General features: G+C 37.7%; 1 protein-coding gene across 1 annotated transcript; it reads left to right on the top strand.

Annotated features, from left to right (window-relative positions):
• Positions 1-283: 283 nt before the first annotated feature.
• Positions 284-24594, top strand: chrnb2 (cholinergic receptor, nicotinic, beta 2). The gene is made up of 6 exons (XM_084088558.1): positions 284-585; positions 12570-12715; positions 14387-14431; positions 17987-18096; positions 19080-20211; positions 23736-24594. The coding sequence occupies exons 1-6, from the start codon at positions 540-542 to the stop codon at positions 23886-23888; spliced, it is 1632 nt and encodes a 543-aa protein (XP_083944684.1). The 5' UTR covers positions 284-539; the 3' UTR covers positions 23889-24594.
• The last annotated feature ends 1908 nt before the right edge of the window (positions 24595-26502 follow it).

Genomic DNA, 26502 nt, shown 5'->3' with positions numbered 1-26502 from the left:
CGAACTGTGGAAATTATAATTGTAATCTCAAATCTTTTTTCCTAGACGGAGAAAATATTTTCGAATATGTGCTGTAACTGTAAAGTAAAAGCCAAGCCCCCTCTGAAATGCACTGCGAGAGTCCTCAGGTGGACCAAATGACCTTGTAAAGGAAATGGTAAGTGTCCTGTAACAAAAACACATTCTATGTAACCGGATGTAGTGAAGGGGAATCTGAGGTATGCCTGCCTCCCCCGCCCCGCCCCTGCGCTGCTGTTTCTGACATCTCGTCACATCTTCTCTCGCGCACCGCGACGAGTCCTTCACCTTACCTGGCTGCTCATAAAACCATTCCCTCTCGCTCGCGGGGGGACACTACGCGTTCACTAACCCAGAGCCGCTGACGTAACGATGCCAGGTACTGAATAACGTCGAGAAGCAAGAAATTTTCATTTAACCATCGCGCGCGTGTACACCTCGACAAAGTCACGCTCCGATACGCACGACCACACGGGAGAGAGCAGTTCACGCGCGGCAGATGCTTCCCCGTCTTCGCTGAGATGATGGCTCTGTGGACGCTCTTCTGCATCCTCGCCACTGTGAAAAGTAAGTTATGTGGTCAAAGCAAAGGAAGCGCTTCTCTAAGGCTTTTATTCGCGAAACTATACATAATGTAGGCTTGCTGCGCGAGCACATTCATGTGATATTGCCATAGAAGAAGGGATGTATGAGCGAACCGTAGCTCTTTTGGAGATGGAGAGATGCTGGGCGGTGGACTATATCTACAAACAGTGTGTTAATATTTCATTTGTGACCTGAATTTTTAGGTTTATATGTCCATATTTTCTTGTCGTCCTGTAAGTTGCTGTAGCGCATTTATATAGAATCACGTTGGCGGCGGCATGTTAGGCTGTTTCTCATTGTGCGCAGAAGTGCTGAGCAGCGGTTATGACACTGTAGCTAAACTGAAATGATAATACACATCATTACTGCAATGAGCCGCAACCGTCACAGCTGCTGAAATGTGATTTTTAGAGGCTCTCTGCAGGTCGCCGCCTGACGAAGATAACATTTAATTTGTGTTTATCACTCAGCAATGTCTCGCAAGGAATGGATTGGATAGTTGCAAAGCTTGTGAGAAATCGATATTCATGTAGCGAGGTTGCTGAAATGTCTTGAAGTGTGCATGGAGAAACATAAGGGTCTTTAACCTCCAGACGCATGTATTATTAAATATCTACGGGAAAAGAAAGTTTAATGTTTCTTTTTACTTCAGAAAAAGAATATAATGATTCTCACCCATATGTTACACATCTGTCATCACCATGAATTTGGGGTTGTATTGTAAAGTAATTTAACTAAATGGCAATTTGTTGGTAAACAGAAATATCTATGCTGAATAACATAACACACTTTCACACATATCATGTGTGTCTTGAATATAAATCCATAGTGCTGTTGCTCTATTTTCACATAAAATGATTTTATGAAAAAAAATCCTTAGACATTATCTACACTTTATCATGAACTTTAGTCTGTGGAGTCCAATACAGTGGACAGATGTATTTTTCATTGTGGGAAGTACCCATAATTTACCTGATTTACCTGTCAGAATATCCTGGAATCAGAAAAGGTTTAGGTTTTTTTTTTTGGTTTTTTTTAAAGTAAAATTATTTCACTCTTAAAAGTCAAATATCTCTGCTTTAAAAGTGACCTGATGATCTTTAACCATCTTTTGTTTAACCAAATGTAGTCTGTTTAATCTTTTTACATAAATAATCTATTTAAAAAATAAAAAAAAATCAGATTTAGATGTTACTACGTTTTAGGTTACCTTACCTGTCAATTTTTATGATGTAATCTTTGCAATTCTCCTGTTAGAAACATATATTTAGATGTTACTACGTTTTAGGTTACCTTACCTGTCAATTTTTATAATGTAATCTTTGCAATTCTCCTGTTAGAAACATATTGATTGAGCATGAATTTTTAATTGAACAAGCTTAATATGAAAAAATAAAATAAAAAATTGTGGACACACACCCACATTGTGGGCTGGTGAAAATTGACTTAGGTCCTTCTTTATAAGTGTCAGACCCCAGATGGCTAATTCAGTTAATTAACTCTGACTACAAGCTAATGAGTAAAAGAACAAGTGACCGTCAGATGTGTGGTGAAAGGGTTTGCTAGGGTCAGAAAGAGGAGGGTCCTCTCTCCACCATCCTACATCCATCAATAGCCCTCTTTTCCTATCTGAGCTCATGGTATAAGCATTTTAAGATTCTCTTACACAGCAACGCACGGATATATATAGTTCTACTACATCTGTGTGTATTAGACTCACTATATGCAGTAACCCACCCAGTCGTATTAGATAATCATTAACGGTTGTTATGGTGATGAACAGACATGCATCCAGTGTGTGAATGATTAAGGTTATGTAATACACACATATCATACTATAGCAATGGTCTGTGGCCTGTTCTCTCATTAAGTGGCATCAAGTCAGAAGTTCTGAGTCTGACCTGTATTTAATATTGAGCTTTTGTTCAGCTAAAATGCAACACTCTATACTTCTGAGATCATCTTTTGGGAAATAGTCTCTTATGGTATTTATTTACAAAGACCATTAGGGATAAAAGCCACCATCCTTTGCATTACCATTTTCAGTGATCCCATGGGCGCGGAAGTGCAATCTGTAGTTTTCACGAAAGCCCTGGAGCTGGAGCTGTCAAAAGTCTTTTATTTACATACTACCGATACTGTAACAATACAAAGTGGGTTGAAAATCGGTGAAGTTAGTTCATCCAAAAATGAAAATCTATATAATTTCTTCACTCTCATGTCATTCCAAAGCCTTAAGATTTTCATTCATCTTTGAAACACAAATTAAGATGTGTTCTGTCCCTCCATTGAAAGTCCATGCCACCAAAACTTTGATACTTCAAAATGTTTATAAAGACATTGTAAAAGTAATCCATGTGAATAGAGTGGTTTAATAAGTCTTCTGGAGGCACAATGTTCAGGCTGTATATGATTAAAAGCCTGAATTAAATCTGTTCACCGTATAAAGTGATTGTGTCTCTTCAGTATTAAAACTGCTTATATATTTATTTTGCAATCTTTTCATAAACTTTTTGAAGTGTCAAAAGTTGTGGTGTAATGGACTTTAAATGGAGGGACAGAAGAAAAATATCTTGATTAGCGTTTAAAGATGAAATATCTTTATTAGTGTTTAAAGATGGATGAATGAAAGTCTTATAATGGGTTTGGAACGACATGACAGTGTGAGTAAATAGATTACATAATTTTCATTTTTGGGTGAACTATCGCTTTAAGGCTGCATTTTACCCAATTTTTATAGTATTAAGTTTACCTAATATAATTAATTTGAGTCAGTAATATTAAACTAGATATTTACATAATTCCTAGTTTTGAATGTATTATTATATAACACACACACACACATATTAAAAAGTGCTATACAGGCACAGGAAGACACGGTATTCGCAGGCACCCACCCAGCCGAAATATATGGTGAATCAATATTCATTTCCTCTCACCTCATCCATTCTGCCCACGCATTAACTGTAATTAATGTCAGTAACTCTGTCCTGGCTCTGCTTTGCTGAGCATCCTGCCGTAAGGCCTCTCTTTATCAAGGAGGAGCAGATTTGGCAGTGATTTTGGACTAAATACAGCCTCAGCCTTGAGGGAGCCGTAAAAACAGACAAAGCCTGTTGTAGAGTAACTTAAGGCCCACCTTTATCTACCAGCTGATCGATGGTGGAGACACAGAGGGTCAAGCCCTCTCCACCTCCTGCATTATAGATCTGCTACAAACTAACACCCAGGAATCAGACTTTTAAAACATACCACTACATAAGCCAAAGATGTGATGGATGGATGGATGTTTTCAAACAGAGCACACTGACTTGTTGAGAGAAGAGACGGTGATGCTGGAAGTGGATGGTGGAACAGGAGGCGGACTTTGACACGGAATAGTCGGGCAAGAATCAGAAAACAGCTTTGGTGTGTTGCTTCAAGAACAAGACAGATCTCAAACCTGCAGGCTTGCATACTAATCAAATTACATGTACGCAAACTCGCCCATGCGTGTATCACTGTCTTTCCCATTTGCAGACACGCATAAAGAGATGCATATTTTGAGGGGTCAATAAAGAGCACTGAGTGTAGGTGCGGATGGGAGGTTCACCTCCTGGTCTATTTTTAGCGTTTATTATTCACATCTCAGCACACACACACTCCTCCTCACAGAGTCTGTGTCTCTCCCTTACTATTGGTCAAACACATTGACTCTCAAAGGACTTTCAAGGACGTCCTGGCTTCTTCTTTTAGGACACATCTACCGATTGCAAACCCCACCACACCTCTGATGCACAAACTTGGACACATCATCAGTGTTGTTTCCAGGCATCATGTGTTTCGGGTCTTTCAACAGGCGACCCGTCTGAGGTGGATCAAGCCTTGGCCTGTGTCCAAATGGCATTTTGGGCTCTCCACACGTTACACCTTTTCAACCATAGGCATCTTGATACCCGCTCTGCAGCCTCCATGCTGTTGCTGATGGCTCTTTTCCGGCTTGCACCAGTTATTCCCAGCATTCCATAAGCCTTGCTGAGGGAATGTCCTTCAAATCCTCGGCAACCCACCTCCACTGGCATGCACCTGGTTTTCCTTCAATTCCAGCGTCAGGCCTCCAGCAGTCCCTCTTTCTCTCATGCTCCTCTTCCATCGTTTCCTCCCAAGGCACAGTTATCTCCAGTTGGATAAGCTGTTTCGTAGACTCCGAGACCAGGATGATGTCCGGTCTATGCGTGGACTGGGTGATGTGTGCTGGAATTTTCAGCTGCCTATCCAGGTCAACTGCCATCAAATATATTGTTCACCCAAAAATAAAAATTCTGTCACCATTTACTCACCCTCATGTCGTTCCAAACCTGTATAAATTGCTCTCTTATGTGGAACATAATATGATATTTTCCATGCAATTACAATGAATGTATACTGCAGCGTTCAAGCTAAAAGAATGAACGCAAAGCAGCATAAAAGTATTGTAAAGATGATCCATACTACTTTTGCTCTGTATTCCTTGTCTTTTTGAAGCCATAAAATAGCTGTGGTTGACAAAGAGACCAAAAATCATTTCCGTCACTGATAATATTCTGTGAGCTGTTAACCCGAGAACGGCTGCAACTGAAGTAATTTAGATCAGTCAATTCATGAACTAATCATTCTGAGTGAGTTTCTAAACAGGATCAACCAATTGGTTAAAATGATCTGACTCAAAAGAAGATTCGTTCACAAATCGTTCGAACACACCAAGGAGAGCTAGATATAAGCCATGTGGACTATTTTTGTTGTGCTTTTTTGCACTATAATAAAATAACAAAAATAGTCTGTATTTGCATGAATTTAAAAAACACTGTAATTGCATGAAAAAGATCTTTGTGTTTTACAGAAGAAAGTCATGCAGGTTTAAACTTTTTACAGAAAAAGTATATAAAAAATATTTTGCAGCACAACTGTTTTCAATATTTATATAATAAGAAATGTTTCTTGAGTAGTAAATTAGCATATGGATGACTTCTGAAGGATCATGTGACACTGAAGATAAGATAGTAATGATGCTGAAAGTTCAGCTTTGCCATCGCAGGAATACATTACATTTAAAAATATAAATAATATAAAGCTTATTTTTTAAATATATAAAAAAAATATATATATAATTTTAAATTGTAATAATAGTTCACAATATTACTGTTTTTACTGTATTTTTTATCAAATAAATACAGCCTTGATAAGCATATAAGAGACTTCTGCAGACCTCAAAGTTTTGAGCAGTAGTTTGTATTGAACACAAACCCACACACACCTTGTTTCTCTTGCCTTCTCTTTATCTTATTTTTCTCTCCATTTTGATGTTTCATGTAGATTATAACTTATATGTGCATATAACATGCTAGCGTTGCGCTCTTGTCATCTGATCTGTATGTCAGTCATGCTGGCTCAACACTTTAGCCCATGTAGATAAGACTCATATCTATGATCCACAGACCGTTTCAGCAGCCAACAAATGATCCTGAGGTTTTTCAGTTTCACACAGATATCCAACCAGCATGTCTCGCATGCTAATCTTCTGCAGCAGTTTGGAATATCTGTATCATAAAAGCTTATGAACCAGAGGTCTTCAACCTTTTCACCCCATAGTCACACACAGAGAGAGAGAGTTGCATTTTAAAGCTGGCTCATGGTGGAAAAAAAGAAGCGTGAAGTCCGCACACTGAGAATTGTGCCTGATGAAGACCTGATGGTCGAAACGTTGTGCTATTAATAAATTCATTTGGAGCAGCTATTTTCAGTGTGCGGACTTCACGCTTCTTTTTTTTCGTTTATGTTACTTTGTTGTCCTGCACCTGAGCCCAATCTGGGTGTTTTGGATGTGCACACCAGTTTTGTATTTTTGATTCAACTGTGTATATGGTACCATATTAATGTATTTACATAGGCTACTGTTATTATGCTTACATTGCAAAGACATTAAAATAATCATTATTATCATATACTGTTCTGTACTTGAGCATTACATTTAGCTTAACTTTAGCTTCTTTACTTTAGCTTTGGTTAACGTTAATGTACAGATTTTTTGTTTCACACATATTTTAATTTTTTTATTTTTATGATTCAAAATGTAAACCTTAATTGCCAGGTGTGCCGAGAGAGGTAAAAAGCATGACTCAGCAAAGACCTTATGAATATTCATAATGCTACCTTATTTATTTTGTGTTGACCCTCTGTCATTATATTATGATTTGAGAAATAAATTTTATAAATTGAAATTTAATATATTTAAATACAAAAACAATAAAGATAAATAAAACCTAATTTAAAATAACTGATTATTTACAGCTAAAAGCAAAGTTGAGCAAAGGCTCACAGCTAAACAAATAAACATTCAACACTTATAAATGAATTATTTTGTGATTATCAAAATTTTATAATAATAAGTACATTTCATTAAATTAAATATTTAAACAAAACACTAGGGCAACAGGGCATTGATGATGGCCAGGTATTAATTGCCCATGAGCTGCTGTTTTTTTAATCCAGATGTGCCCATGTGTTGCCAAGCCAATGTTCGTTTTTGATGATCACAAACAAGCTCAGACAAGCCATTTCAAATCAGCCAGACATAAACCTGCCAACATAAGCTGGACTAATTGTTAGCACTCAATTTTCAAAACCATTTTATGTCTATGGAGCACAAATTGTGATGGTTCAGAAGGAAGACAGACCCAGAAACAGCAGGGAAGCATAACAATAAAACAGGTTCAGAGTGCTATCGATTCCTTTTACATCCCATTTAAAGAGTGCACTGTATACTTCAAAGAAGAAAAAGAGTGTGGTTGAACTGCTTAAATACCGATTATGTGATCCAAGACTTTTCAGCCTTTAGATCAAATTTATAATCACAAATGCTTGATTACATAATTACAGGAATCATTCATCAATGCTACTGCAATGCAGTTTTATGGCACAAAATGAAAGAACAGTCTACAGATGTAATGATTTTTATGACATTATATGATATAAAATATAATTCATTCTTATTTTGAGGAGCAATTTCTAATTCTGGCAAACGAAAAGGTAACACCAAAACCATATGCTGAGAGGTAGAATTTGGGGACATATTGACAGGCAAGATTATCCTGTAAAGAAGACAATGTCAGCCAAATGAGCTTATGAAGCCGACTCCCTTTCGTGTCCTTGTGGAATGGATTGCAGTATGTGTGATGCAATGCGATGCGCGGTAACACAATAGCTTTCTATGGCCAGGAATTTGTTTGGCCTGTCGTTGGAAGCTTTCACCGCTAAGAGTTTCACCATACTTTAGATGCTAAGATCAATACCATCAGCTCTAGGCATCTGTCTAAAACACATCGTCCCATTCCTCCTGAAATGACTTCTCTCTTTCTTCTCTTCGAAAGACATGTACTGCAGAAATGCAGTGCATAAATATAGCACAAATATGTATGTAATAGCCTGAAAGGAGAGACTTATTTTGTGCTGTAGATATTTACCCTAATTTATAAGCTATTCACAGCTGAATGTACGGTATGCACACCACATTCATATGAGCTTTTTTGTATGTTGGCATTGGAATATACTCTCTAACATCTAATGGTAGTATCTGACATCTTTAGATGGTATCTAATATACGTCCATTTTACGTCCATTTATTCATTCATTATGTAATGTGCATGTGTGATAAATGTTTGTGGTTTGATAAGACTGTCATTATGGGATAGTCCACCACCATGTTGTTCCAAACCTGTATGACTTTCTTTTTTGTGGAACACAAAGGAAGTTATTTTGAAGAATGTTGGTAACTAAACCATTTTGTTTCCCATTGACCATTGTATTTTTTGTCCATATTATAATAGAAGTCAATGGGAACCGAAACTGTTTGGTTACCAGCATTCTTCAAAATATCTCCTTTTGTGTTCCACAAAAAACAAAGTCATTGGTTTGGAATGACATGAGGGTGATTTCTTTGGGTGGTCTATCTCTTTAATGAATCCACACATATTGATCCACTTATGTTTAGGGGAGAAAGAATTGTAGAAATATTATTGTGATTATTTCATTTTGTGAGGAATTTCTAACAAAAATGTGGAAAAAAATCTCAAAAGTATTACATTATTGTTTAATGTTAACATGATTGACAGACCATAAGTGCATTGATGAATGACAATGTAGTTGGTAGTTATCATACACGATTTGAATTATTTAAAATAATAGCATTTCAATGTTTGCTTTGAAAACATTATTCATGGCAGGTTAAATTCTCATTATAAGTCTATTAATGGTCAATTTGGGCACACATATATAGCATTTCCGTACCAAGAGATATGTATAAGAGAGAAAATACAAAACATGTCACAATTGCCCCCGGTCTCCCCTACAATATTTTAATGAGAGTAGATCCGCACACAAGCGAAAGCACAGGGAAACATTATAGCACTTATACAGAGCTGGAGAATACGGCATCCTACTGCTTGGCTTTATATAGCACTGCAAACACCCAGAGAGTCTGAGCGAGAGGATCAAAGAGGAAGAGAAAACATGCTGATTTATTAAAATACCTTCTGCCTCAACACAGGCCCTCACAACATTGTCTTAAAAAGGCCAGAGGGGAAAGGATGGATGGACTGAGAGAGAAAAGAATGGAGGATTACGAGGAATGGAAGGAGGATATCATTGTGGCCTTTGCTGAACATTTACAGTCATTTTGAAACCAGAGGAGTGGATCCTCTGTTTGCTGTTATAATAGCTTCCAGTTTTCTGGGAAGGCTTCACACTTATAATGATGGAACGTGAATGCAGGAAATTGCTCCTATTCAGCTGCAGTCGCGTGGTGAGGTCTCATTCGCATCGTCAATGCGAAATTCATCCCAAATATGTTCAGTGGGGTTCAGGTCTGTCTGGTGCAGGCCAATCATCAGGCTACACCAGACTCAGTGATTTTATGCACCCTTTAGTAGTAAATAGCCATCTCAGATTATATAAAAAGGCGGTGTTGTATTTTTGGCAATTTGTGAAAATATTTAATCTGGGAGGTCATATTTTGCCATTTACACTACAGTTCAATCGTTTGGGGTCAGTAAGATAGTTTATACTTAAGTCAGTGAGTATTCGGATTTCTGAATATTCTGATATTTTGAGTTCTGAATATACTAGTCACAACACCACGATTGTGTGCGTAGCAAACAGACAGACGAAGCTTCAGAAGAAGATAATTCCAAAACAAAGTTTAATCCAAATAGGCATTAATCCAATACAGGGCAGAGATACACATCTAACGTGAACGAGCCCGAACAGAGAATGAATGTGAGGGTACAACTTAAGCAGGAGCACAAACGAGAATAATTAATTAAACACAGCTGAAACCAATACAAACAAATGAGAAGCGGGAAAACTGAACAAAGGAAGACACCTGACTAATGAAAACAAACAGAAACTCCATGAAAACCAAAACTAACTCAATATAACGTGACAACTAGATTCATTTTGAATTTTACTCATAACTTAGGCTATATGTTTTTGGATTTGTTAAATATGTTGTTGAATATGTTTGTTTGAAAATATGTGTTAATGAACCATGTGTTATCATTTCAAATTTTTTGACAAATCAGGGATCGCCCACTTTTGGGCCCACATTTGCCTGGAGTGAATGATCTCAAAATGCTTATTGCTATATATTATACCCTTCAAATAACACATTAAATAAACTGAATTGTAGCTGGACCTTAACGTAATTAAGAAAAGAAAAGAAAAAAATTCTAAATTACATGTTTAACAAGAAGTGTCCCATTTACCTGAATTCACCCTATCACTGATTACTATTGAGTGTTGCCTTCTTGAGCATCAATAACAGTTTTTACCCTTTTGTGATAAAATATGCAAATTATGCTGCTTCTTCATGGCAGTATGAAAAAAATCTTTATAGCTTTATTTGTTTTGCATTTTTTTAATGTTAAACATCCTAAATAATGTGGTAATATATATATATATATACATACACACACTTTATAGTTATATAAAACGTATCATATTCATTAATATAGCCTAAAGACAAACAAGCACACAACTCACCAAATCATTCATCCCACTCTTTCATGGTCTTTTTTTAAAAGCGAGCAATAAAAGAATGAAAACTGAGCAGAAAAGAGATGCTGCATTTAGACAGAGACAGAGAGATTTAGAGGGATGTGCAGGTGGACATGTGCACAGAGGAGGGACAGAGGAGAAAGAGAGTTTATGGTGTGTGATTAGAGTCTTCATTGATCTGTGCCGTAGAAACATCATTCCTGTCCACTGAACACAACAAGAACAAGCCAATAAGAGGCAGGGAGACAGAGACAGAGAGAACGGGATGGATGAGTAGTTAGAGAGAGAGACAGAGGAGATTTATTATGCTGACCCTGAGAAAGGAGAAAACAACAAGACGGGAGAAGTGAAAACTACATCCATGCAGAAGACAGAATAGCAAAGGGGAATATGAAAGAGAATATTTGACTTGCTTGTTATAAGAACTAGAGAAGTATACAGAGTCATTTTATATAGGCCTACTATCTAGTAAAGATTACAAATGTGTCACATTCTGTGTCGATTCACATTTGGTAGTGAAGATTAACCTACAAATATATGGGCCCTATGTACAGTATGTAGCTAATAGACTGAAGTAGGGATAAACGGCTTTTACTTGATTTGATGGATAAAGCCATCCCGCTGGATTGATCTGTAGGTGCTATTAGTCAATTGCAGTAAGCATGCGACAAGGGTTTTATTAGCAGGTGATGGGTGTTTGTCTGCACTCTCAAAAATAAAGAAGATTTGAGTCAGTGCTTTTCTGCTGTCCTGCCAAAATTAATAATAATTAAAATAAATGCTACACTGTTAAAAAAATCTGTAGAAATATTGGCAGCTACTTGCCAGTAACTTACTGTAGATTTAAAATGATGTTATTTACTGGCAACAGTTTGTTCAAAGTTAAATGAACATTAAACATTAACAAGTCTTTGTCTTTACAGAATAAAACTAAAATAACAGCCTCATGCAAAGCATTCTGGGAACCAAAATCTGAAGGAAAAAAACAGAAAAAGGTTGATGAAGATTTCTGGTTCCCAGAATGCTTTGCATTAGGTTGTTATTTTATAGTTTTATTCTGTAAAGACAAAGACTTGTTAATGTTTAATGTTCATTTAACTTTGAGCAAACTGTTGCCAGTAAATAACATCGATTTAAATCTACAGTAAGTTACTGGCAAACAGCTGCAAAACTACAGCAAATTTTTTACAGTGTAGCTATTTAGCTACCTAAAGCAGAAACATGTGTTAAATATGAGGAACAGCACATATACTCTAAATGTAACAGTTTACAAATGATTGACAGCTTTTACAAAAGAGTGAGCATTATTGGGAATTATCAGACCATTTATGCTTTCAAGGCCCCTGCCTTTTGTAGCTACACAGTCTATTTTGTAACATCACAAATTGGATCTTGAAACAAAATTTAAAAGAATACAAATTATTAACAAATTATTAACCAATTTAAAAGAATATACATTATTAACAAAAATTATGTGAAAACAGTTTTTAGTGGTTTTTGTTGGAGGGATTGAAACTGCAGTATATTAAAATATTACATTTTTTGTAATAATTTGTATTGCCTAATCATAATAAAATATATCACCATAAATATTTTGATAATTTGCGTTATCAAAATATCAAAAAATTTTCAATAAATAATACATTTCATTTAAGAAAAATGAAATTGCTTGATCATACTTTGCATCATTTACACTGTGGCTTCCACGCAATGTAACATTAATTTTGTTATAACAGATTTCTGTTTCATATAGCTGTTCTCCAGAGAGGAGGTTTTCTGTGTTTTGCAGCTGTGTCTTAGGTTTAAACAAAACTACACAGCAGATGCCACATCCATAAATGGGAATCTTTTTGAAATGTGGGATGTGTATTGATCTACTGTATATATATATCTTACAGGCAGTGATGGGGCAGATACAGAAGAAAGACTGGTGGAGCATCTTCTTAATCCAGCCCACTACAACAAACTGATCCGACCAGCGACTAATGGTTCAGAACTCGTGACCGTGCAGCTGATGGTCTCGCTGGCCCAGCTCATCAGTGTGGTCAGTGACTACTTTTGTTCTTTCATATTTAAATACAGTATACATATTAATAAAGGTTTCACTAAACTGTTTTGACTTTGTATAAATAAATACTGTGCCTCTTTTGTTTTTTTAGTGCTTACAAATTGTACAGTAAATCACTTAATCATGACACTAGTTGTCACCTTCAAAAGAGTTAGCAGTGACTGAGACGGAGCATTTAACAAAAGCCTCTTGTCTATTCAAAATTACTTGTATTTTCAGATTTGGTGAACTTCAGATTAGGTCAGTAAGCCCACTTAAGTCTAAAATGCAGCGGTGACATAATGCAGTTAGCTCTGAGGCCTTAGGATTAGCATGTTTTTTTTTTGTTTTTTTTATGTTGTAAGTATGCTGTAGGAAGCGAGTATGGACAACAGGAAATAGCCATCTCAGTTCCCACAGGTGCAGCAAATTACCCATGCTTTCTGACCACTCATTATTGCTAACCGCTCAGCTGTCAGCCAATTACATGCTTCCTTCATGTTTGTAATGCACTGTAAATCAGCAGCTCACTTACCTGGGCTGAAAGCTGGAGAAAAGCAGTGTCATTCCTGTGTAATTTATCTTTGGAGGGGCCGGCAAGGGCTTCTTCATGTCCTTGATCCATAAAAGAACCATTATGCTCAAGAATGTAGCCTTTGATCAATAAAAACAGATCTCAAACCATCAAACTTATTGTATTACATGGTTATATAATATATTTTATTATATTTAATAAATTATATTTAATACATTTTAATGAATTCAGGAACATAAATGAATCATAATTCATTTTAAGTGCCCCTATTATGCTATTTTAATGTTCCTAAACTTGTTTTGGAGGTCGCCTACAATAGGTTCACATGTACCCAAGGTGAAAAAAAAAACACTTTAATTTTCTCTTAATGTACATTGCAGCATCACCTATTTTTTTACAGTGCCTGAAACGGTTCAATAAAGGTTTCAGTCTCTCTGAACCCCTTCTTTACGAGAGCTTACCCTGCTCTGATTGGTCAGATATCCGAGTCTGTTATGATTGGCGTACTGCTTACAGCATGTGTTGGAAACGAAACGGCCATTACCATAACTGAATTTCAGCTCCAGAGGCTGATTAGCACTTGATACACAGTGATACGAACAGTAAAGATGATGTAGGTTTTTGATCAATTTGATTCTGAGTCCTCATCCTTTGGAAGTGCATGCAAAGTGGATTTGTTCTCGCATCGCAGAAAACAGCATCTTCTCGACATGGTGATAAAAGAAACCAAACTCTTCCAGGCCTCAGCTGTAACTAACAAGGTTTGAAGGCAGGTCAAAATAAACGTTGTTTGTGGGCAGCCAATGAAGTCTATAGGCTGGCATTATGCAAATTTGCTACAAAGCTACCTAGGTTCATGTTGGAAGTAAGACTGAAATATAATTTCAGACAGTCCAGAATCGGTTCTTTCTTTTAGGGAGTTATTAACTCTATTTGTCGTGCACTTTGATCTTTAAATCTTTGCAGACTTTTATTTTTACAAACAACTATATTACACACTACATGAAAGGTAATGTCTAAAAAAAAAAGCATAATAGGGGCTTAAAAGACCACTTATGGTCTTTTAAAATTAACTGGACAAAATTATGCAGTTTGTGTAAATTTTTACCTTCCTCTGTTTTTTTTCTACACAGCATGAGCGAGAACAGATCATGACCACCAATGTCTGGCTTACACAGGTCAGTCTATATTTGCATTATTTATGCTCCATTTTATTTTCCAGATGTAAAGTGTTTTTACACCACACACACACACATTTGTTTTTCTATCATGATGATGTAGCTGTTCCATTGGTTTCTATTAAAGATTATTTAAAAAAACTTTTATTAAATTATGAATCCTTTTTAAGTGTGCATTCACATTTAAATTAAATATCTAATATCAACATGCACAAATAATTAAAAATGTCCCACTATAAATACATTTATATCATAAATGGTTCAAAAGCTACAACACTGTAAAAAGATTTTTCAAAGTTGAATATAAAACAAAGTTTCAGGGTTATGCTCAGTGTTCTTGTTTTTTCATTCATGTGTCTGTTTCTTGTGTTTCCTTTTAGTTTATTTTGTTAATTTCCTTGTTTGTTGTCTTAGTTACTAATGGGTTTCATCTGTGTCTGGTTTATTTCCCTTTGTTTGTCCCCTGTATATAAAGCCCTGTGTTTCATTTGTTCCCTGTTGGTTATTGTCTTTAGTAAGTGTGTGGATTATGCTGCTACTTCTCCTGGTTTTCTCCTATGTGATTCTCTGTGTGGATTTAAAGTCCGCGTGAACTGGAAGTTGCAAACGACTTTTCTCCAGTGTTGTGACGTATTTCCCAGTGAAAAGGAATATTGAGCAGAGGGCAGGGTTTTACTCTAGCGCTCCTCCTCTCCATCTCTCACTCATAGCAGACTAACGGTTTGAGGGGAGTGGTTAAGCGTTTCCCAACCCAAGCCGTCAAACCTACATCATCAGAGAAGGAACGCCATTCCAGACCGGAAGTAACTTTTCAGACTTTGATTAAAGATTACGACGGCAAACAATTTTTTTTCTGTGTATTAACTTGCACGGATTAATTTTTCACCACAAGACTAGTAATATGCGCTAACAAAGTAAATAGGGTCAATTTTGATTTCAGTTGGACTTTAAGGCTTTATATTATAGTACCTGTGTCAAGAGTTTTGGACTGGACCAAACACAATGTGACAGAATAACCGACCCTCAGCTATGAGTAATACTATGGATTGTAGTGATGGTAGAAACAAAGCTTTTCATAGCTTCAAATTAATTAAACCAATTGCTTCGCAAAATGATTCACTGTTTCGAAGCGTTCAAAAGGCCACATGCTGGTGAACAACAAAAACTCAGGCCAAACATACATAAAAACACCTTTTACAAACACATTGCAAATGTTTTATTAAAAGTAAAATATATTAAATTCAATCAACTAATCATCTAATACAATTAAATATCAAGAAGTGTCTGTATAATATGTGGTCTTTTATAAATTTTCAGGGGCTGTTTTGTTTGTTCCATGGATGGCTCTGCTAAACAGGCCAATAAGACTGTTAACTATTATTCATTTTAATTATACTAATGTCTCATTAAAATGTCTACAAATGTATAAAACTGATCAGAGATCAGGTAAAAACTATAGACAGTTGTTCAATGGTTCGCCACTAGGGGGCGATCTCAGTGGATCTGCATGATTCATGGGTTCACAGAGATCGCCGCCCAGCGATGAACCATTGAAATTTCGAAACATATCGAAACAGTTATGACGTAACAAAGCCTCGTTTATTGAAAACACGTGACTTTGGCAGTTTGATACATGCTCCAAATCACTGATTCAGTTTGATACACGTTCCTAACCACTGATTCCATACAAAAGGTTTCAAAGCTTCATGAAGCAGTGGTTCAAAAGCACCCTTCACTAACAGATGCCCTTCACAGATTGGGGAGGAGTATGCTGAAGAGATCTTAGATCTGTACCATGAGGCGCGCTGGGACAACTCTCAAGGCTCTCAAGTACATCTTTTTGAGTGGGATGGATGACATCATAGGCCAGATGCTGCTTGTGGAGGAGGACCATATTCCATTCGTTGACTTCATCAACTTCACCCTCCTGTGGGTGTCTGGATCCTCCTTCACACTGGGTGTCATCAGGGAAGACGGCATCAACTCCGACTTCCCAGAGCCCATACCATCCCCATACCATTCCCATACCATACCATCCCCAGCAGCCATATCCCTGCCTGTTCTAGGAAGCCTCATCTTCCCAGGACCCAGTGGTGACGCCTGAGCCTGCCACGGAACCAGAGGTCAAGCCATTGCCCGCCATGGACCACAAGCTCGAGCCACCTCCAGCCACGGAGCCAGAGCTAGCCACATCGTCTATCCCAGAGCCAGATCCAGATGCCATATCAGTCCCTTGCCCACTGGGCTCACTTGTCCCTAGGGCTCCACCCTGGTCTCTCATCGTTCTAGTTTCGCCACAGACTTCTTGGCCTCCGTCTGCACCTCAACCCGCCACCCCTTCGGTTCCACCGGGCTCCTCCTTCCCTCTCCACCTTTGTCCTCACTCCCTCCAGCATCACCCTGTTCTGCCAGGCCCCTGTCTCCTACTAGCCACTGTCTCCATCTTGGACTTCTTACTAAAGACTTTATTATCTTTAATAAGTGTGTGGATTATGCTGCTACTTCTCCTGATTTTCTCTTTAAAGAATTTATATTATAGTACCTGCGACAAGCGTCTTGGATTGGACCATACACAACATGACACAAAGATTTTTGGAGTACATTTTACAAAATTTTGCTTTTAATTCAATGTGTTATTAAATTTTCTTTGTAATTATTTGTGAAATTTACTAGCAACGTTTTTCAGTGTAGTATATACAGAACTATACAGATACAGTACTCTCTTACACATATATCTCTTTTTTTCTATTTCGTTCTCCATCTTTCTGTCACTACCTCTCTGAATCATCTGCTCATGGTCACTATGACTATAGATGTCAGTTGGCAGGAGTTATTGCCGCTGTCAGTACAGGTTACCCATAAAACTTTGCAACTGTGTGTGTCTTTTCTAGCTAGAGTGTGTGTATGCGATTGGTGTGTCAGAGTAAAGAATGTAATATAATTACATTAGTGGTCACTATCTGGTCAAAACCAAACAGGAAGTGTGTTAAATTACCATCATTAGACATTTAGCACTCTTGTGTGTATTAAGATGGCTACCATTAGTTAGGCTATGCCTTTTGACAGCTCTCATTTGCAGTCTATTTAATCTGTCAGCATTTATGGCCTCAAGTCATTATTTCAAATTTTCTAATCTGGTTTATTAAGACATTTCTATTAGTAATGAAATGTGACAGATCATTAATACATACGCTAAATATACTTCTAATTAACTGAGAGCAGTGGTGTGTGTGACAGATGAACATGATCTTAACAGCATGTGAGGGTTGGTTACACTGCCTGTTCACAGGTCAACATGTGACGGTTTCATGACATAAGGAGAAATGTGTGTGGAAGAAGGCCATAGATTTATAGTGTATTTCACGTTTTTTGCTAGTAGGTGTTGTAACTACAGTATCTGGCTACTAAACACATTTTTCTCCATTGACAGCCATTCAAAAGTAGCTGTTTATTCTGCAGTTGAAATGAATGGGAATGCTAACAGATTGCTTTTTTTCCAGGTATCAAAGGCCTATTTGAGTCTATCATGGTTATTTATTTTCACTCTGTCCTCAGGAGTGGCAGGACTACCGACTAACATGGAACCCAGATGAGTTTGACGGCATGAAGAAGGTCCGTCTTCCCTCCAAACATATTTGGTTACCTGATGTTGTTCTTTACAACAAGTAAGTCTCAAAGATCATCCCATTTTTGGCTCTTGAGTATTTACTTATCTAGTCAGATTATTACTGTCTTTATCATATCTTATCCTTTCTTTTCATCACCCATTCGTTTCCTCTGTCAGTGGAGGGTAGATAACATCCCTGCTTATCAGTCTTCATCTCATTAGCAGTGATCCTGTGTTACATTACATGACCTCACTGTAAATAAAGCATGTTCTCCTCTTTCACTGTCATGTCACGTAGTGGAAGATATTTTAAATTCAGCCTAGTTCATACTAGCATCCTTCCTGTGTTTGTCTGTATGTATCATTAATAAACCGTGTGAGACACACCTACAAGCAGGCCCTAAACGCTAAGGTTTTCTTCAAGATACTTTTGAAGTAACAGGGTCAGGCAGTAAATATGAAAAACACTGCATTAAAACTATAGCCACATGACTTATGAAATTATACGTTGGGATGCACAATGTCATGGGTTGGATTCATAGCAAATGCACAAGCCAATAAAGTGTGTGCCATCTGCAAAATGTGCATGTTTTAATGTTTGTTGTCATGATGACGTAAACCCTCAAATATTCACACAATATCTGCAAAGTTAAGTTAAAAAACTGTAATGCACTATTTACATGAAGCAATCTCTATCTACAAATTACATCAGTAATGCATAACCTAAAATGTATCCACCTAAAAAAGGACAATTTAGACAACTTTAAAGCTCTATAATCAAACCTTCTTAAGGAAAAATAGTGTGTGTGTATATATATATATATATACAGTATATATATATATATATATATATATATATATATATATATATATATATATATATATATATATATATATCCATTGTAAGTTTTACTGTTACCCTTTAAAAAGAGACGAGGCTCATTTATTTTACATGATCAACATTATGGCACATTTGCTGTTGATAGAGCTTCCTTTAAAGTATAAACCACCTCATAACCCCTCTATCTCCTTCCTCATCAGTGCTGACGGCATGTATGAGGTGTCTTTCTACTCCAATGCTGTCGTCTCCTATGATGGAAGTGTATTCTGGTTGCCACCAGCAATCTATAAGAGCGCCTGTAAAATTGAGGTGAAGCACTTCCCATTCGACCAGCAGAACTGCACTCTGAGCTTCCGCTCGTGGACCTACGACCGCACAGAAGTGGACCTGGTTCTGCGCGCGGATGTGGCTAGCATGGACGATTTCACGCCCAGCGGCGAGTGGGACATCATCGCACTGCCCGGCCGTCGAAACGAAAACCCCTTGGACCCAACCTACGTAGACATCACCTATGACTTCATCATCCGCCGCAAACCCCTCTTCTACACCATCAACCTCATCATTCCTTGTGTCCTCATCACCTCGCTGGCCATCCTAGTGTTCTACCTGCCATCAGACTGTGGGGAGAAGATGACGCTCTGTATCTCAGTGCTACTGGCCCTCACTGTGTTCCTGCTGCTGATCTCCAAAATCGTGCCACCCACGTCCCTCGATGTCCCTCTGGTCGGGAAGTATCTGATGTTCACCATGGTGCTGGTCACGTTCTCCATTGTTACGAGTGTGTGCGTGCTGAACGTGCATCACCGGTCACCCACTACACACACTATGCCTCCGTGGGTGAAGTTGGTGTTCCTCAACAAGTTGCCCACCCTGCTCTTCATGCAGCAGCCGCGAAACAGCAGCGAGCGACAGCGTCTGCGCCAACGCCGTCGTGCCAATGAACAGCAGGAAGGTGGGCGAGGGGGTCTGGCTGCCGGGCTCATGGCGGGACTGGGCCTGAGCGGCTCTTCGTCAGGGAATAAAGAGAACAATGAGGCGTGCACATGCTATGTGAACCGAGCCTCAGTGAAACAGTTTGGGGCAGAGTTGGGTGGAGGGGGTGGCGGAGGGGGTTCGACAGATGGACTAAATGGGATAAGGGAAGGGGGGAGAGAGGCCAGGGAAGGAGGTTCAAATCCATTGCAGAGCTCTGCTCTACCTCGGGGGAAGCAGCAGCCCCCTACGGTCCTCACCCAGGCTCTGCTGACCCAGGCCTGCCCAGGGTTCGAGGAGGCTGTAGATGGAGTCCGCTTCATCGCAAACCACATGAAGAGCGAGGACGACGACCGGAGTGTGAGTCATTCTCTTTCATAATCACATCTCTGAATGTGCGGATGAGTGGTTTCACATTAGCAACAACAGCATGCTATCATTCATAGCAGTCATAGTATAATTAATGCTTCCTGTTCATTGTTGTACCTTAAATGATAGTAGTGGTACTGACAGAAATATGGTGACTGAGACTAGAAATATGAGATGAAAACATTTTCTCTTGTTCAAACAAATAACTTTGTTGCTAAGAAGCTAACATGTATTTGGCCTGCACAACTAATTGAATAATCAGGCCTATTTGTCAGAGTCATGCAGACAACATATATTACCTAAAATCTTTTTGAATTGGGCACATATCTGTAACACCAGTATTTGATCCCATTTCTTTTGAGCTTACTCCACAACTGGACCTGTATCTGCTGAACTGTACAAATGAAGAGATAACTGTGGTTGATACAAAAGTGCTAAGTTCATATAATAGAAGCTGAGCTGAACCAAGCCGCAGTTCCAGTCACTTTGCAGTCATTTCTATGTCAGTATTGAAATTATTTTGCTGCAATTACAGCTAAAAGAAAGTTGGACATTATACAAAAACCTGTTAGGAGTGAGCAATAGATTACGCAGCCCTGACTCAAAACTTGGCATTCATTATGAGCTCAGTGAACGCTTACACACGTTCCTACAGACATGCTCAGATCAATATTCAGCTCCACACTTGTGGTTTAATAATCTCTGATGTGGAGGCTTTGACAGGCAAGTCCTGAAGCATTAAAAAAGAGATGTGGTCTTTAGCCAAAGCACAGCTACACATCAGCACTACACTCACTGTTGGCATTTAAATGGCTTACAGTCCCATTCTGTCAAACACCGTCTGAGTCTCAGCATTACTCACGTACGAGAGTAGCAGTTGTGCTGGATGATACGAGAGGTGATTTTTTCTTTTTTTATAACAAAGATGTGCATTTTAGAAGCCAAGTGATAAAAGCCAGTTGATCTATTTGTAGATAGTCTAGGTCGGAGGTGATCAGATATGAAAATATCTCATTAAGAAGATATATGAAAATAGATATATTAAATTGTTTTACCTGTAATGTATAAGATATAATGTGTGTGTGTGTGGGGGGGGGGGGGTATATATATATATACATATATATATATATATATATATATATATATATATATATATATACATGTATGTGTGTGTGTGTGTGTGTGGTTGGGTGGGTGTGTGCGTGTGTATACACACAAGTAAATACAAATAAAAAGATAATATTGATCATATGAAGATAATGTGTATAAAATACAATATATTTATTTATAATATAATATGTAATAAATGAACACAATTCTTAATTGTTTTATTTTTGTAATGTATTCATTTTTGTCATTTTGAAAATATTTAATTTAACATTACAATTACATTAATTATTTTTATGGTTCATTCGATACATAATTATATTATTTTATCTTTTAAATGGGCCACTTTCATAGCATGAAAACTGCTGAATAAGTGGAGATATAGATTTTATGGCTAGTGAGTTGGTTTCTTTATCTTTTCACATTATTTTGATTATATTGTTTAGTTCGAACAGTGAGCAATATATTTTTATAACTCAGCAATATTTTTAAGTGGGCTTGAGCAGTTGGTTTCTCTTTAAGAGCAGGAATACAGTCAACATGAGGTAAAATTAACAACACTCAGTAATTCTGTCAATCATCTCGACCTGAACACAGTTTCATTCCCATGGTAACAAGGCGTCTCCATGCCAACTCCCTTGCAGCCTTTGCCGTGGTTACGGTTCAAGTCCCCTGTGTCTCACCTCATCAGAGCAGTGTGGCGGAATGAAGTCTCTGTTCACATTAACCTTTTCCGTCACCCTCTTCTCTCCTCCCTTCTCTCTCTATTTCTCACTCGCTCCCACACATTCGCATTCAATTTCCCGTTTACCTCTCAATTTTTTTTTAACCCCACCCTCACATTTTATATCTGACTCATCTATGTCCTGTCTCTCTTTTACATTTGACATCTTCCTTGCTTTTTGACATTTTGCCTTTCTAAAGGGGTATTTAACCTAAAAATTACAATTCTGCCATTATTCCCTCATATTCTCCAGTCTTTCTTAAGTCATTTGCTTCTATCTTTTCCACCAATTTTGAAGAGTCTTGCTGCCTTTTGCAATGCAATAAGTTCAAAGCTCCAAAAAAAGAACACTTTTCTTCACTGATTCATTCATTATTATTCATTCCTCTCTGCTGCAGCTCTCAAATCAAATATGGCATCTATGGCTCAGGTTTAACACCATGACGTATGGTCACAGTCTCACGTAACCAGACCTTTGAATAGACGTCATAAGGTCTGTCCATACTGCAGCAGATTCTGGTCAAGAACCACCTACTAAGGAAGAGCAGCTTGACTGACATGTATAGAGATCAATCACAATTATTGTTATTTAGGGATGGGGTTATGAAAAACATCATGGCTGCGTCCGAAAGCTTAAAAATGCTGCCTTCGGAGGACGCATTCCATAGTAGGAACAAGGCATCAATGCAGGTCTGAATTTTTAAAGGCGGCATAGATGTATCCTTCGCTGCCTTCGAGATCCCACAATCCTGTGCTTTCCATAAGATACCTTCGTGCGCAAATGCTGCCTACATAGTCATTGCCTGATAGGTCAGGCAACAAGTCACTGCCTAAGCTTTCAGACGCAGCCTATACCAGGGTTGGGCAAATAAATTTAATAGGGTGATGGGAAATGGTGTGGGAAAAGGTCTGGGAAATGGTCCAGAAATTTATATGAAGGCCTATAAAATCTTCAAACTTTAAGACTCTCATCTCGTGCCAACATTCAGTTTTCATTCATCAGTTCTTTCATAGATTCAGTTCTTGTTAAAAATGAGTAATTCAGTTCAAATGAATTGTTTTCCATTCCATTCATCCTTACATTCAAATTCAGATTTCAATTCTACTTCCTGTTTGCTTCCTTAGTATTTAAATTCATGAATTAAATTGGAATTGTAAAAGCATTCTCTATTCGAGGGATGTGAACAACAAAAAAGTCATTTTTAGAGAACAGAGAAAAGGAGAGCATGATAAGATTACAAAAAATGACAGTATTCAGTAAATAATGGAAGAATTTCACCCTTTTTCACCATTCTTTCTCTCTGTCCTCAGTTTTACTTTAACACATGTACTGTAGGGTTCATTTCATATTATTTATATAATATTATAGTATTTGTTAATATTTTTAAATATATTTTAATTTTTTATTTTATTTTAAGTTTTATTAAATTTACAATTTTTAAAAATTTAAATTACATTACATTATATACAATTTAAATTAATTTCAGTTTGTTGCCAAGGCAGCATTTCTAATTTTCATTGAAGCTACGTTTTTCAACTAATATTTGTATTTTATTTCAGCATTATTTTGATTAATGAAAACTATTTTAAATAGTTTTAGTTTTAGCTAACAATAACAACACTGTTCTTTCAATCCATCCATCCTTCCACTCCTTTTTCATCTGCTGTTCTTTTTATCTCACAGGTGAGTGAGGACTGGAAGTACGTCGCCATGGTGATCGATCGTCTATTCCTCTGGATCTTTGTGTTTGTGTGTGTCTTTGGCACGATCGGAATGTTCCTTCAACCTCTGTTCCAAAACTACACAGCCAAAACTATCACCCACACACCTGGCTGACTAACCACCAAGCCTCGCCACACCAATGGAAGCTACCCACCATCAGTCGCGACAGGAGGGCGAAGGGAGGAGGGGGGGTCTGTCGAAGGGGAGGGCAAATGTCACTCTGGACTAACCTTAGGTTTATATGAAACTTTTTTGGAATATCATGCAGAGTGGGGATTTTGTCCAGGATTCTCATTCAGGCCTTTCGTCCAGTCCACCTTCCCCTCCTTTTAGGTGAAAAACCACACAAGCCAATCGGAGAGAAAGGAGACACCTGTTTACTTTGCTCAGCAGCCAATCAGCACTCTTTTCTGCAAATAGAAAGCCATCCACAGCCCACAAGCTCTGAAACAAGCAAGAGTCACATGACTTCCGTTTGTTACATGCAAGCTAGCCAGACAGGGATGAACTTAAATGCCTGCTCTAACATCATTTCTATCAGATTTTCATAATTAAATCTGTCTTATTTATTTCTTACGGTCTAGAAGCCTGTCATGATCCATGTATTGCAAATACAACAACATTCTCATTTCTGTGCGAAAACGAGTGTCTAGTCCTTCGAAAATGGGCTTTGATGCAGTATTGTATATATAATTAATGTGTGAATTGTATTACTACAACACACAACATAAAGAGGGAGGATGCCTGATGAGATCAGAGTGAGCGTGTTAATAGACAATGACTAGGATTGGTGGCACTATGAAAACAGTTAAATTTGCCAAAAAAAAAAAAAAAAAAAGCCCCACTAAGGCTCTCTGTGATGTGGGAGAGGGTTCCCATCCATAAAAATGTTGTCCCAAGCCTTGTGAGTTTTCAATACAACACTGAACAGATGAGCGATGAGCTCAATGACTCCCTTTAGCTCCCAAATACTTTACTGAGGTCTGCCGTTGTCGGACAGAATGGTTAATACAGACAGACTTAAATAATCTGAGAGTTCAAAATTGAGACACTGAGAGACTAAACTGACATGAAAAGCCTCCTTTATCTTCCTTTCATTACCTTTCTCTCTTTCTGCTATCCTTCTCATTTAGATATCCTGTTCCTATCAGTCCTCTCACACCACATTACTTGCGCCTTAGAAATACACAATAGCTTCTCATGAAAATATAAAGCCATTGATTATGACCATTCCCATATTCAAAAACACATTAAGTGTTAGCATAAGTTTGGATAATACTTGATTTTAGGTGATTATTTACTGGTTGTAAAATCAGCGATTTCAGCATAATTTGATTGCTTGTCATTCACAAATTCTGTGCTTGTTTGTTCATTAAGTATTTTGGCTTATTTGATTATGCTTTCAGATATTAACAAGAGCACAGTCAGCTCTGTTTAACACATTTGATTTAAATATTAAGGTAAATTCAGATAAAAAGAGGTTATATAAAATCAGATTATATATCCGCAGTACCATTCAAAGTTTGGGGTCTGTAAGATTTTAGAAGTCTATCACTGTCACCAAGGCTGCATTTATGTATTTGATCCGAAATACGGTAAAACGGTAATATTGTTAAATATTATTACAATTTAAAATAACTTTTGCTCATGAAAACAAATTGAAGCAATATGCTAGCATTGCTAGCTATTTCCTCTGCTAATTGAGCCTCCATATCCTTCTTCCTATTTGCATATCATATCTTGACCTTAATGAATTTGCGGGCCACTACCTGGCAGTTAAGACTTTAAGTGTGGATTTCAGTTTCATCCATATGGTTCATTAAGCAGGAAATCTCCAAAACTCATCTCTCAGAAAGCAGATTATGCAAAAATGTTCACCCATGGATTACATTTTTTTCTCGACTATATTTCCTGAGCGCTTCAAATGACCTCGCACTCTCATTCTTTCTCATTCCTCCTCTCATATTTCTCTCACCAGCACTGCTCTGCAAAAAAAAAGCCCTTTTTACAAACCACAAACCTGCATAGTACAGTTGCTCTATTACATTCTCTTATCCTGACCGTTAGCTTTAAAAAAAAAGAAGAAAAAAAAAAGAAGGGTGAAAGTCAAGCTATAAATGCATTACTTTTGTCTTTGTTTGGGCTCTAAATGGCAGGAGCTTTCCAGTGACTCACCATGTTTTTGTGTTCACTGTGTGACATCAGCAACAGGACATAAAGTCAGTATTCACCACACAGGGTCGTGTCTCTGTTCATTAAAGCATTCTGTCCATGAAAGAAGCAAATCGGCTTTCATAACCATAAGTGCTGAAATCTCTACTTCATCAGAGGAAAAATGTAACGAAGGGAAGAGACAAAGCATCTCCCTATATACATTATGCCATGTCACGATCAAGTCAGCCTATTCAATACTGCAATAACCTAGAACTGTGACATCACAATGGTTCTTGTGTCAAAACATCTGTCCGTTGGCCAATAGGAGTGCACCTTCTTATTCACACTGGCACTTAAATGCCCGCCTCCTATCCTCACCTCCCTCCCTTCCTTGGCTAACTGATCACATTTATCCTGTCCAATAAAGATTAGAAATTCATTAGATCTTTGTGTTTGACAATTCTTGGCCTATTTACACAAATCACACTTGTGTTTCTCTGTTAGGGAAAGTTAAAAATATTTGATCTGAATGCAATGCCAGTTCTGTTTAAATCCTCAAACAAGATGGTTGAGA

Source organism: Abramis brama (assembly GCF_963993115.1).
Source record: "Abramis brama genome assembly, chromosome: 17".
Taxonomy (NCBI): Eukaryota; Metazoa; Chordata; class Actinopteri; order Cypriniformes; family Leuciscidae; genus Abramis; species Abramis brama.
Note: the sequence above shows the minus strand (reverse complement) of the source record. Positions and strands in the feature narration are given on the sequence as shown.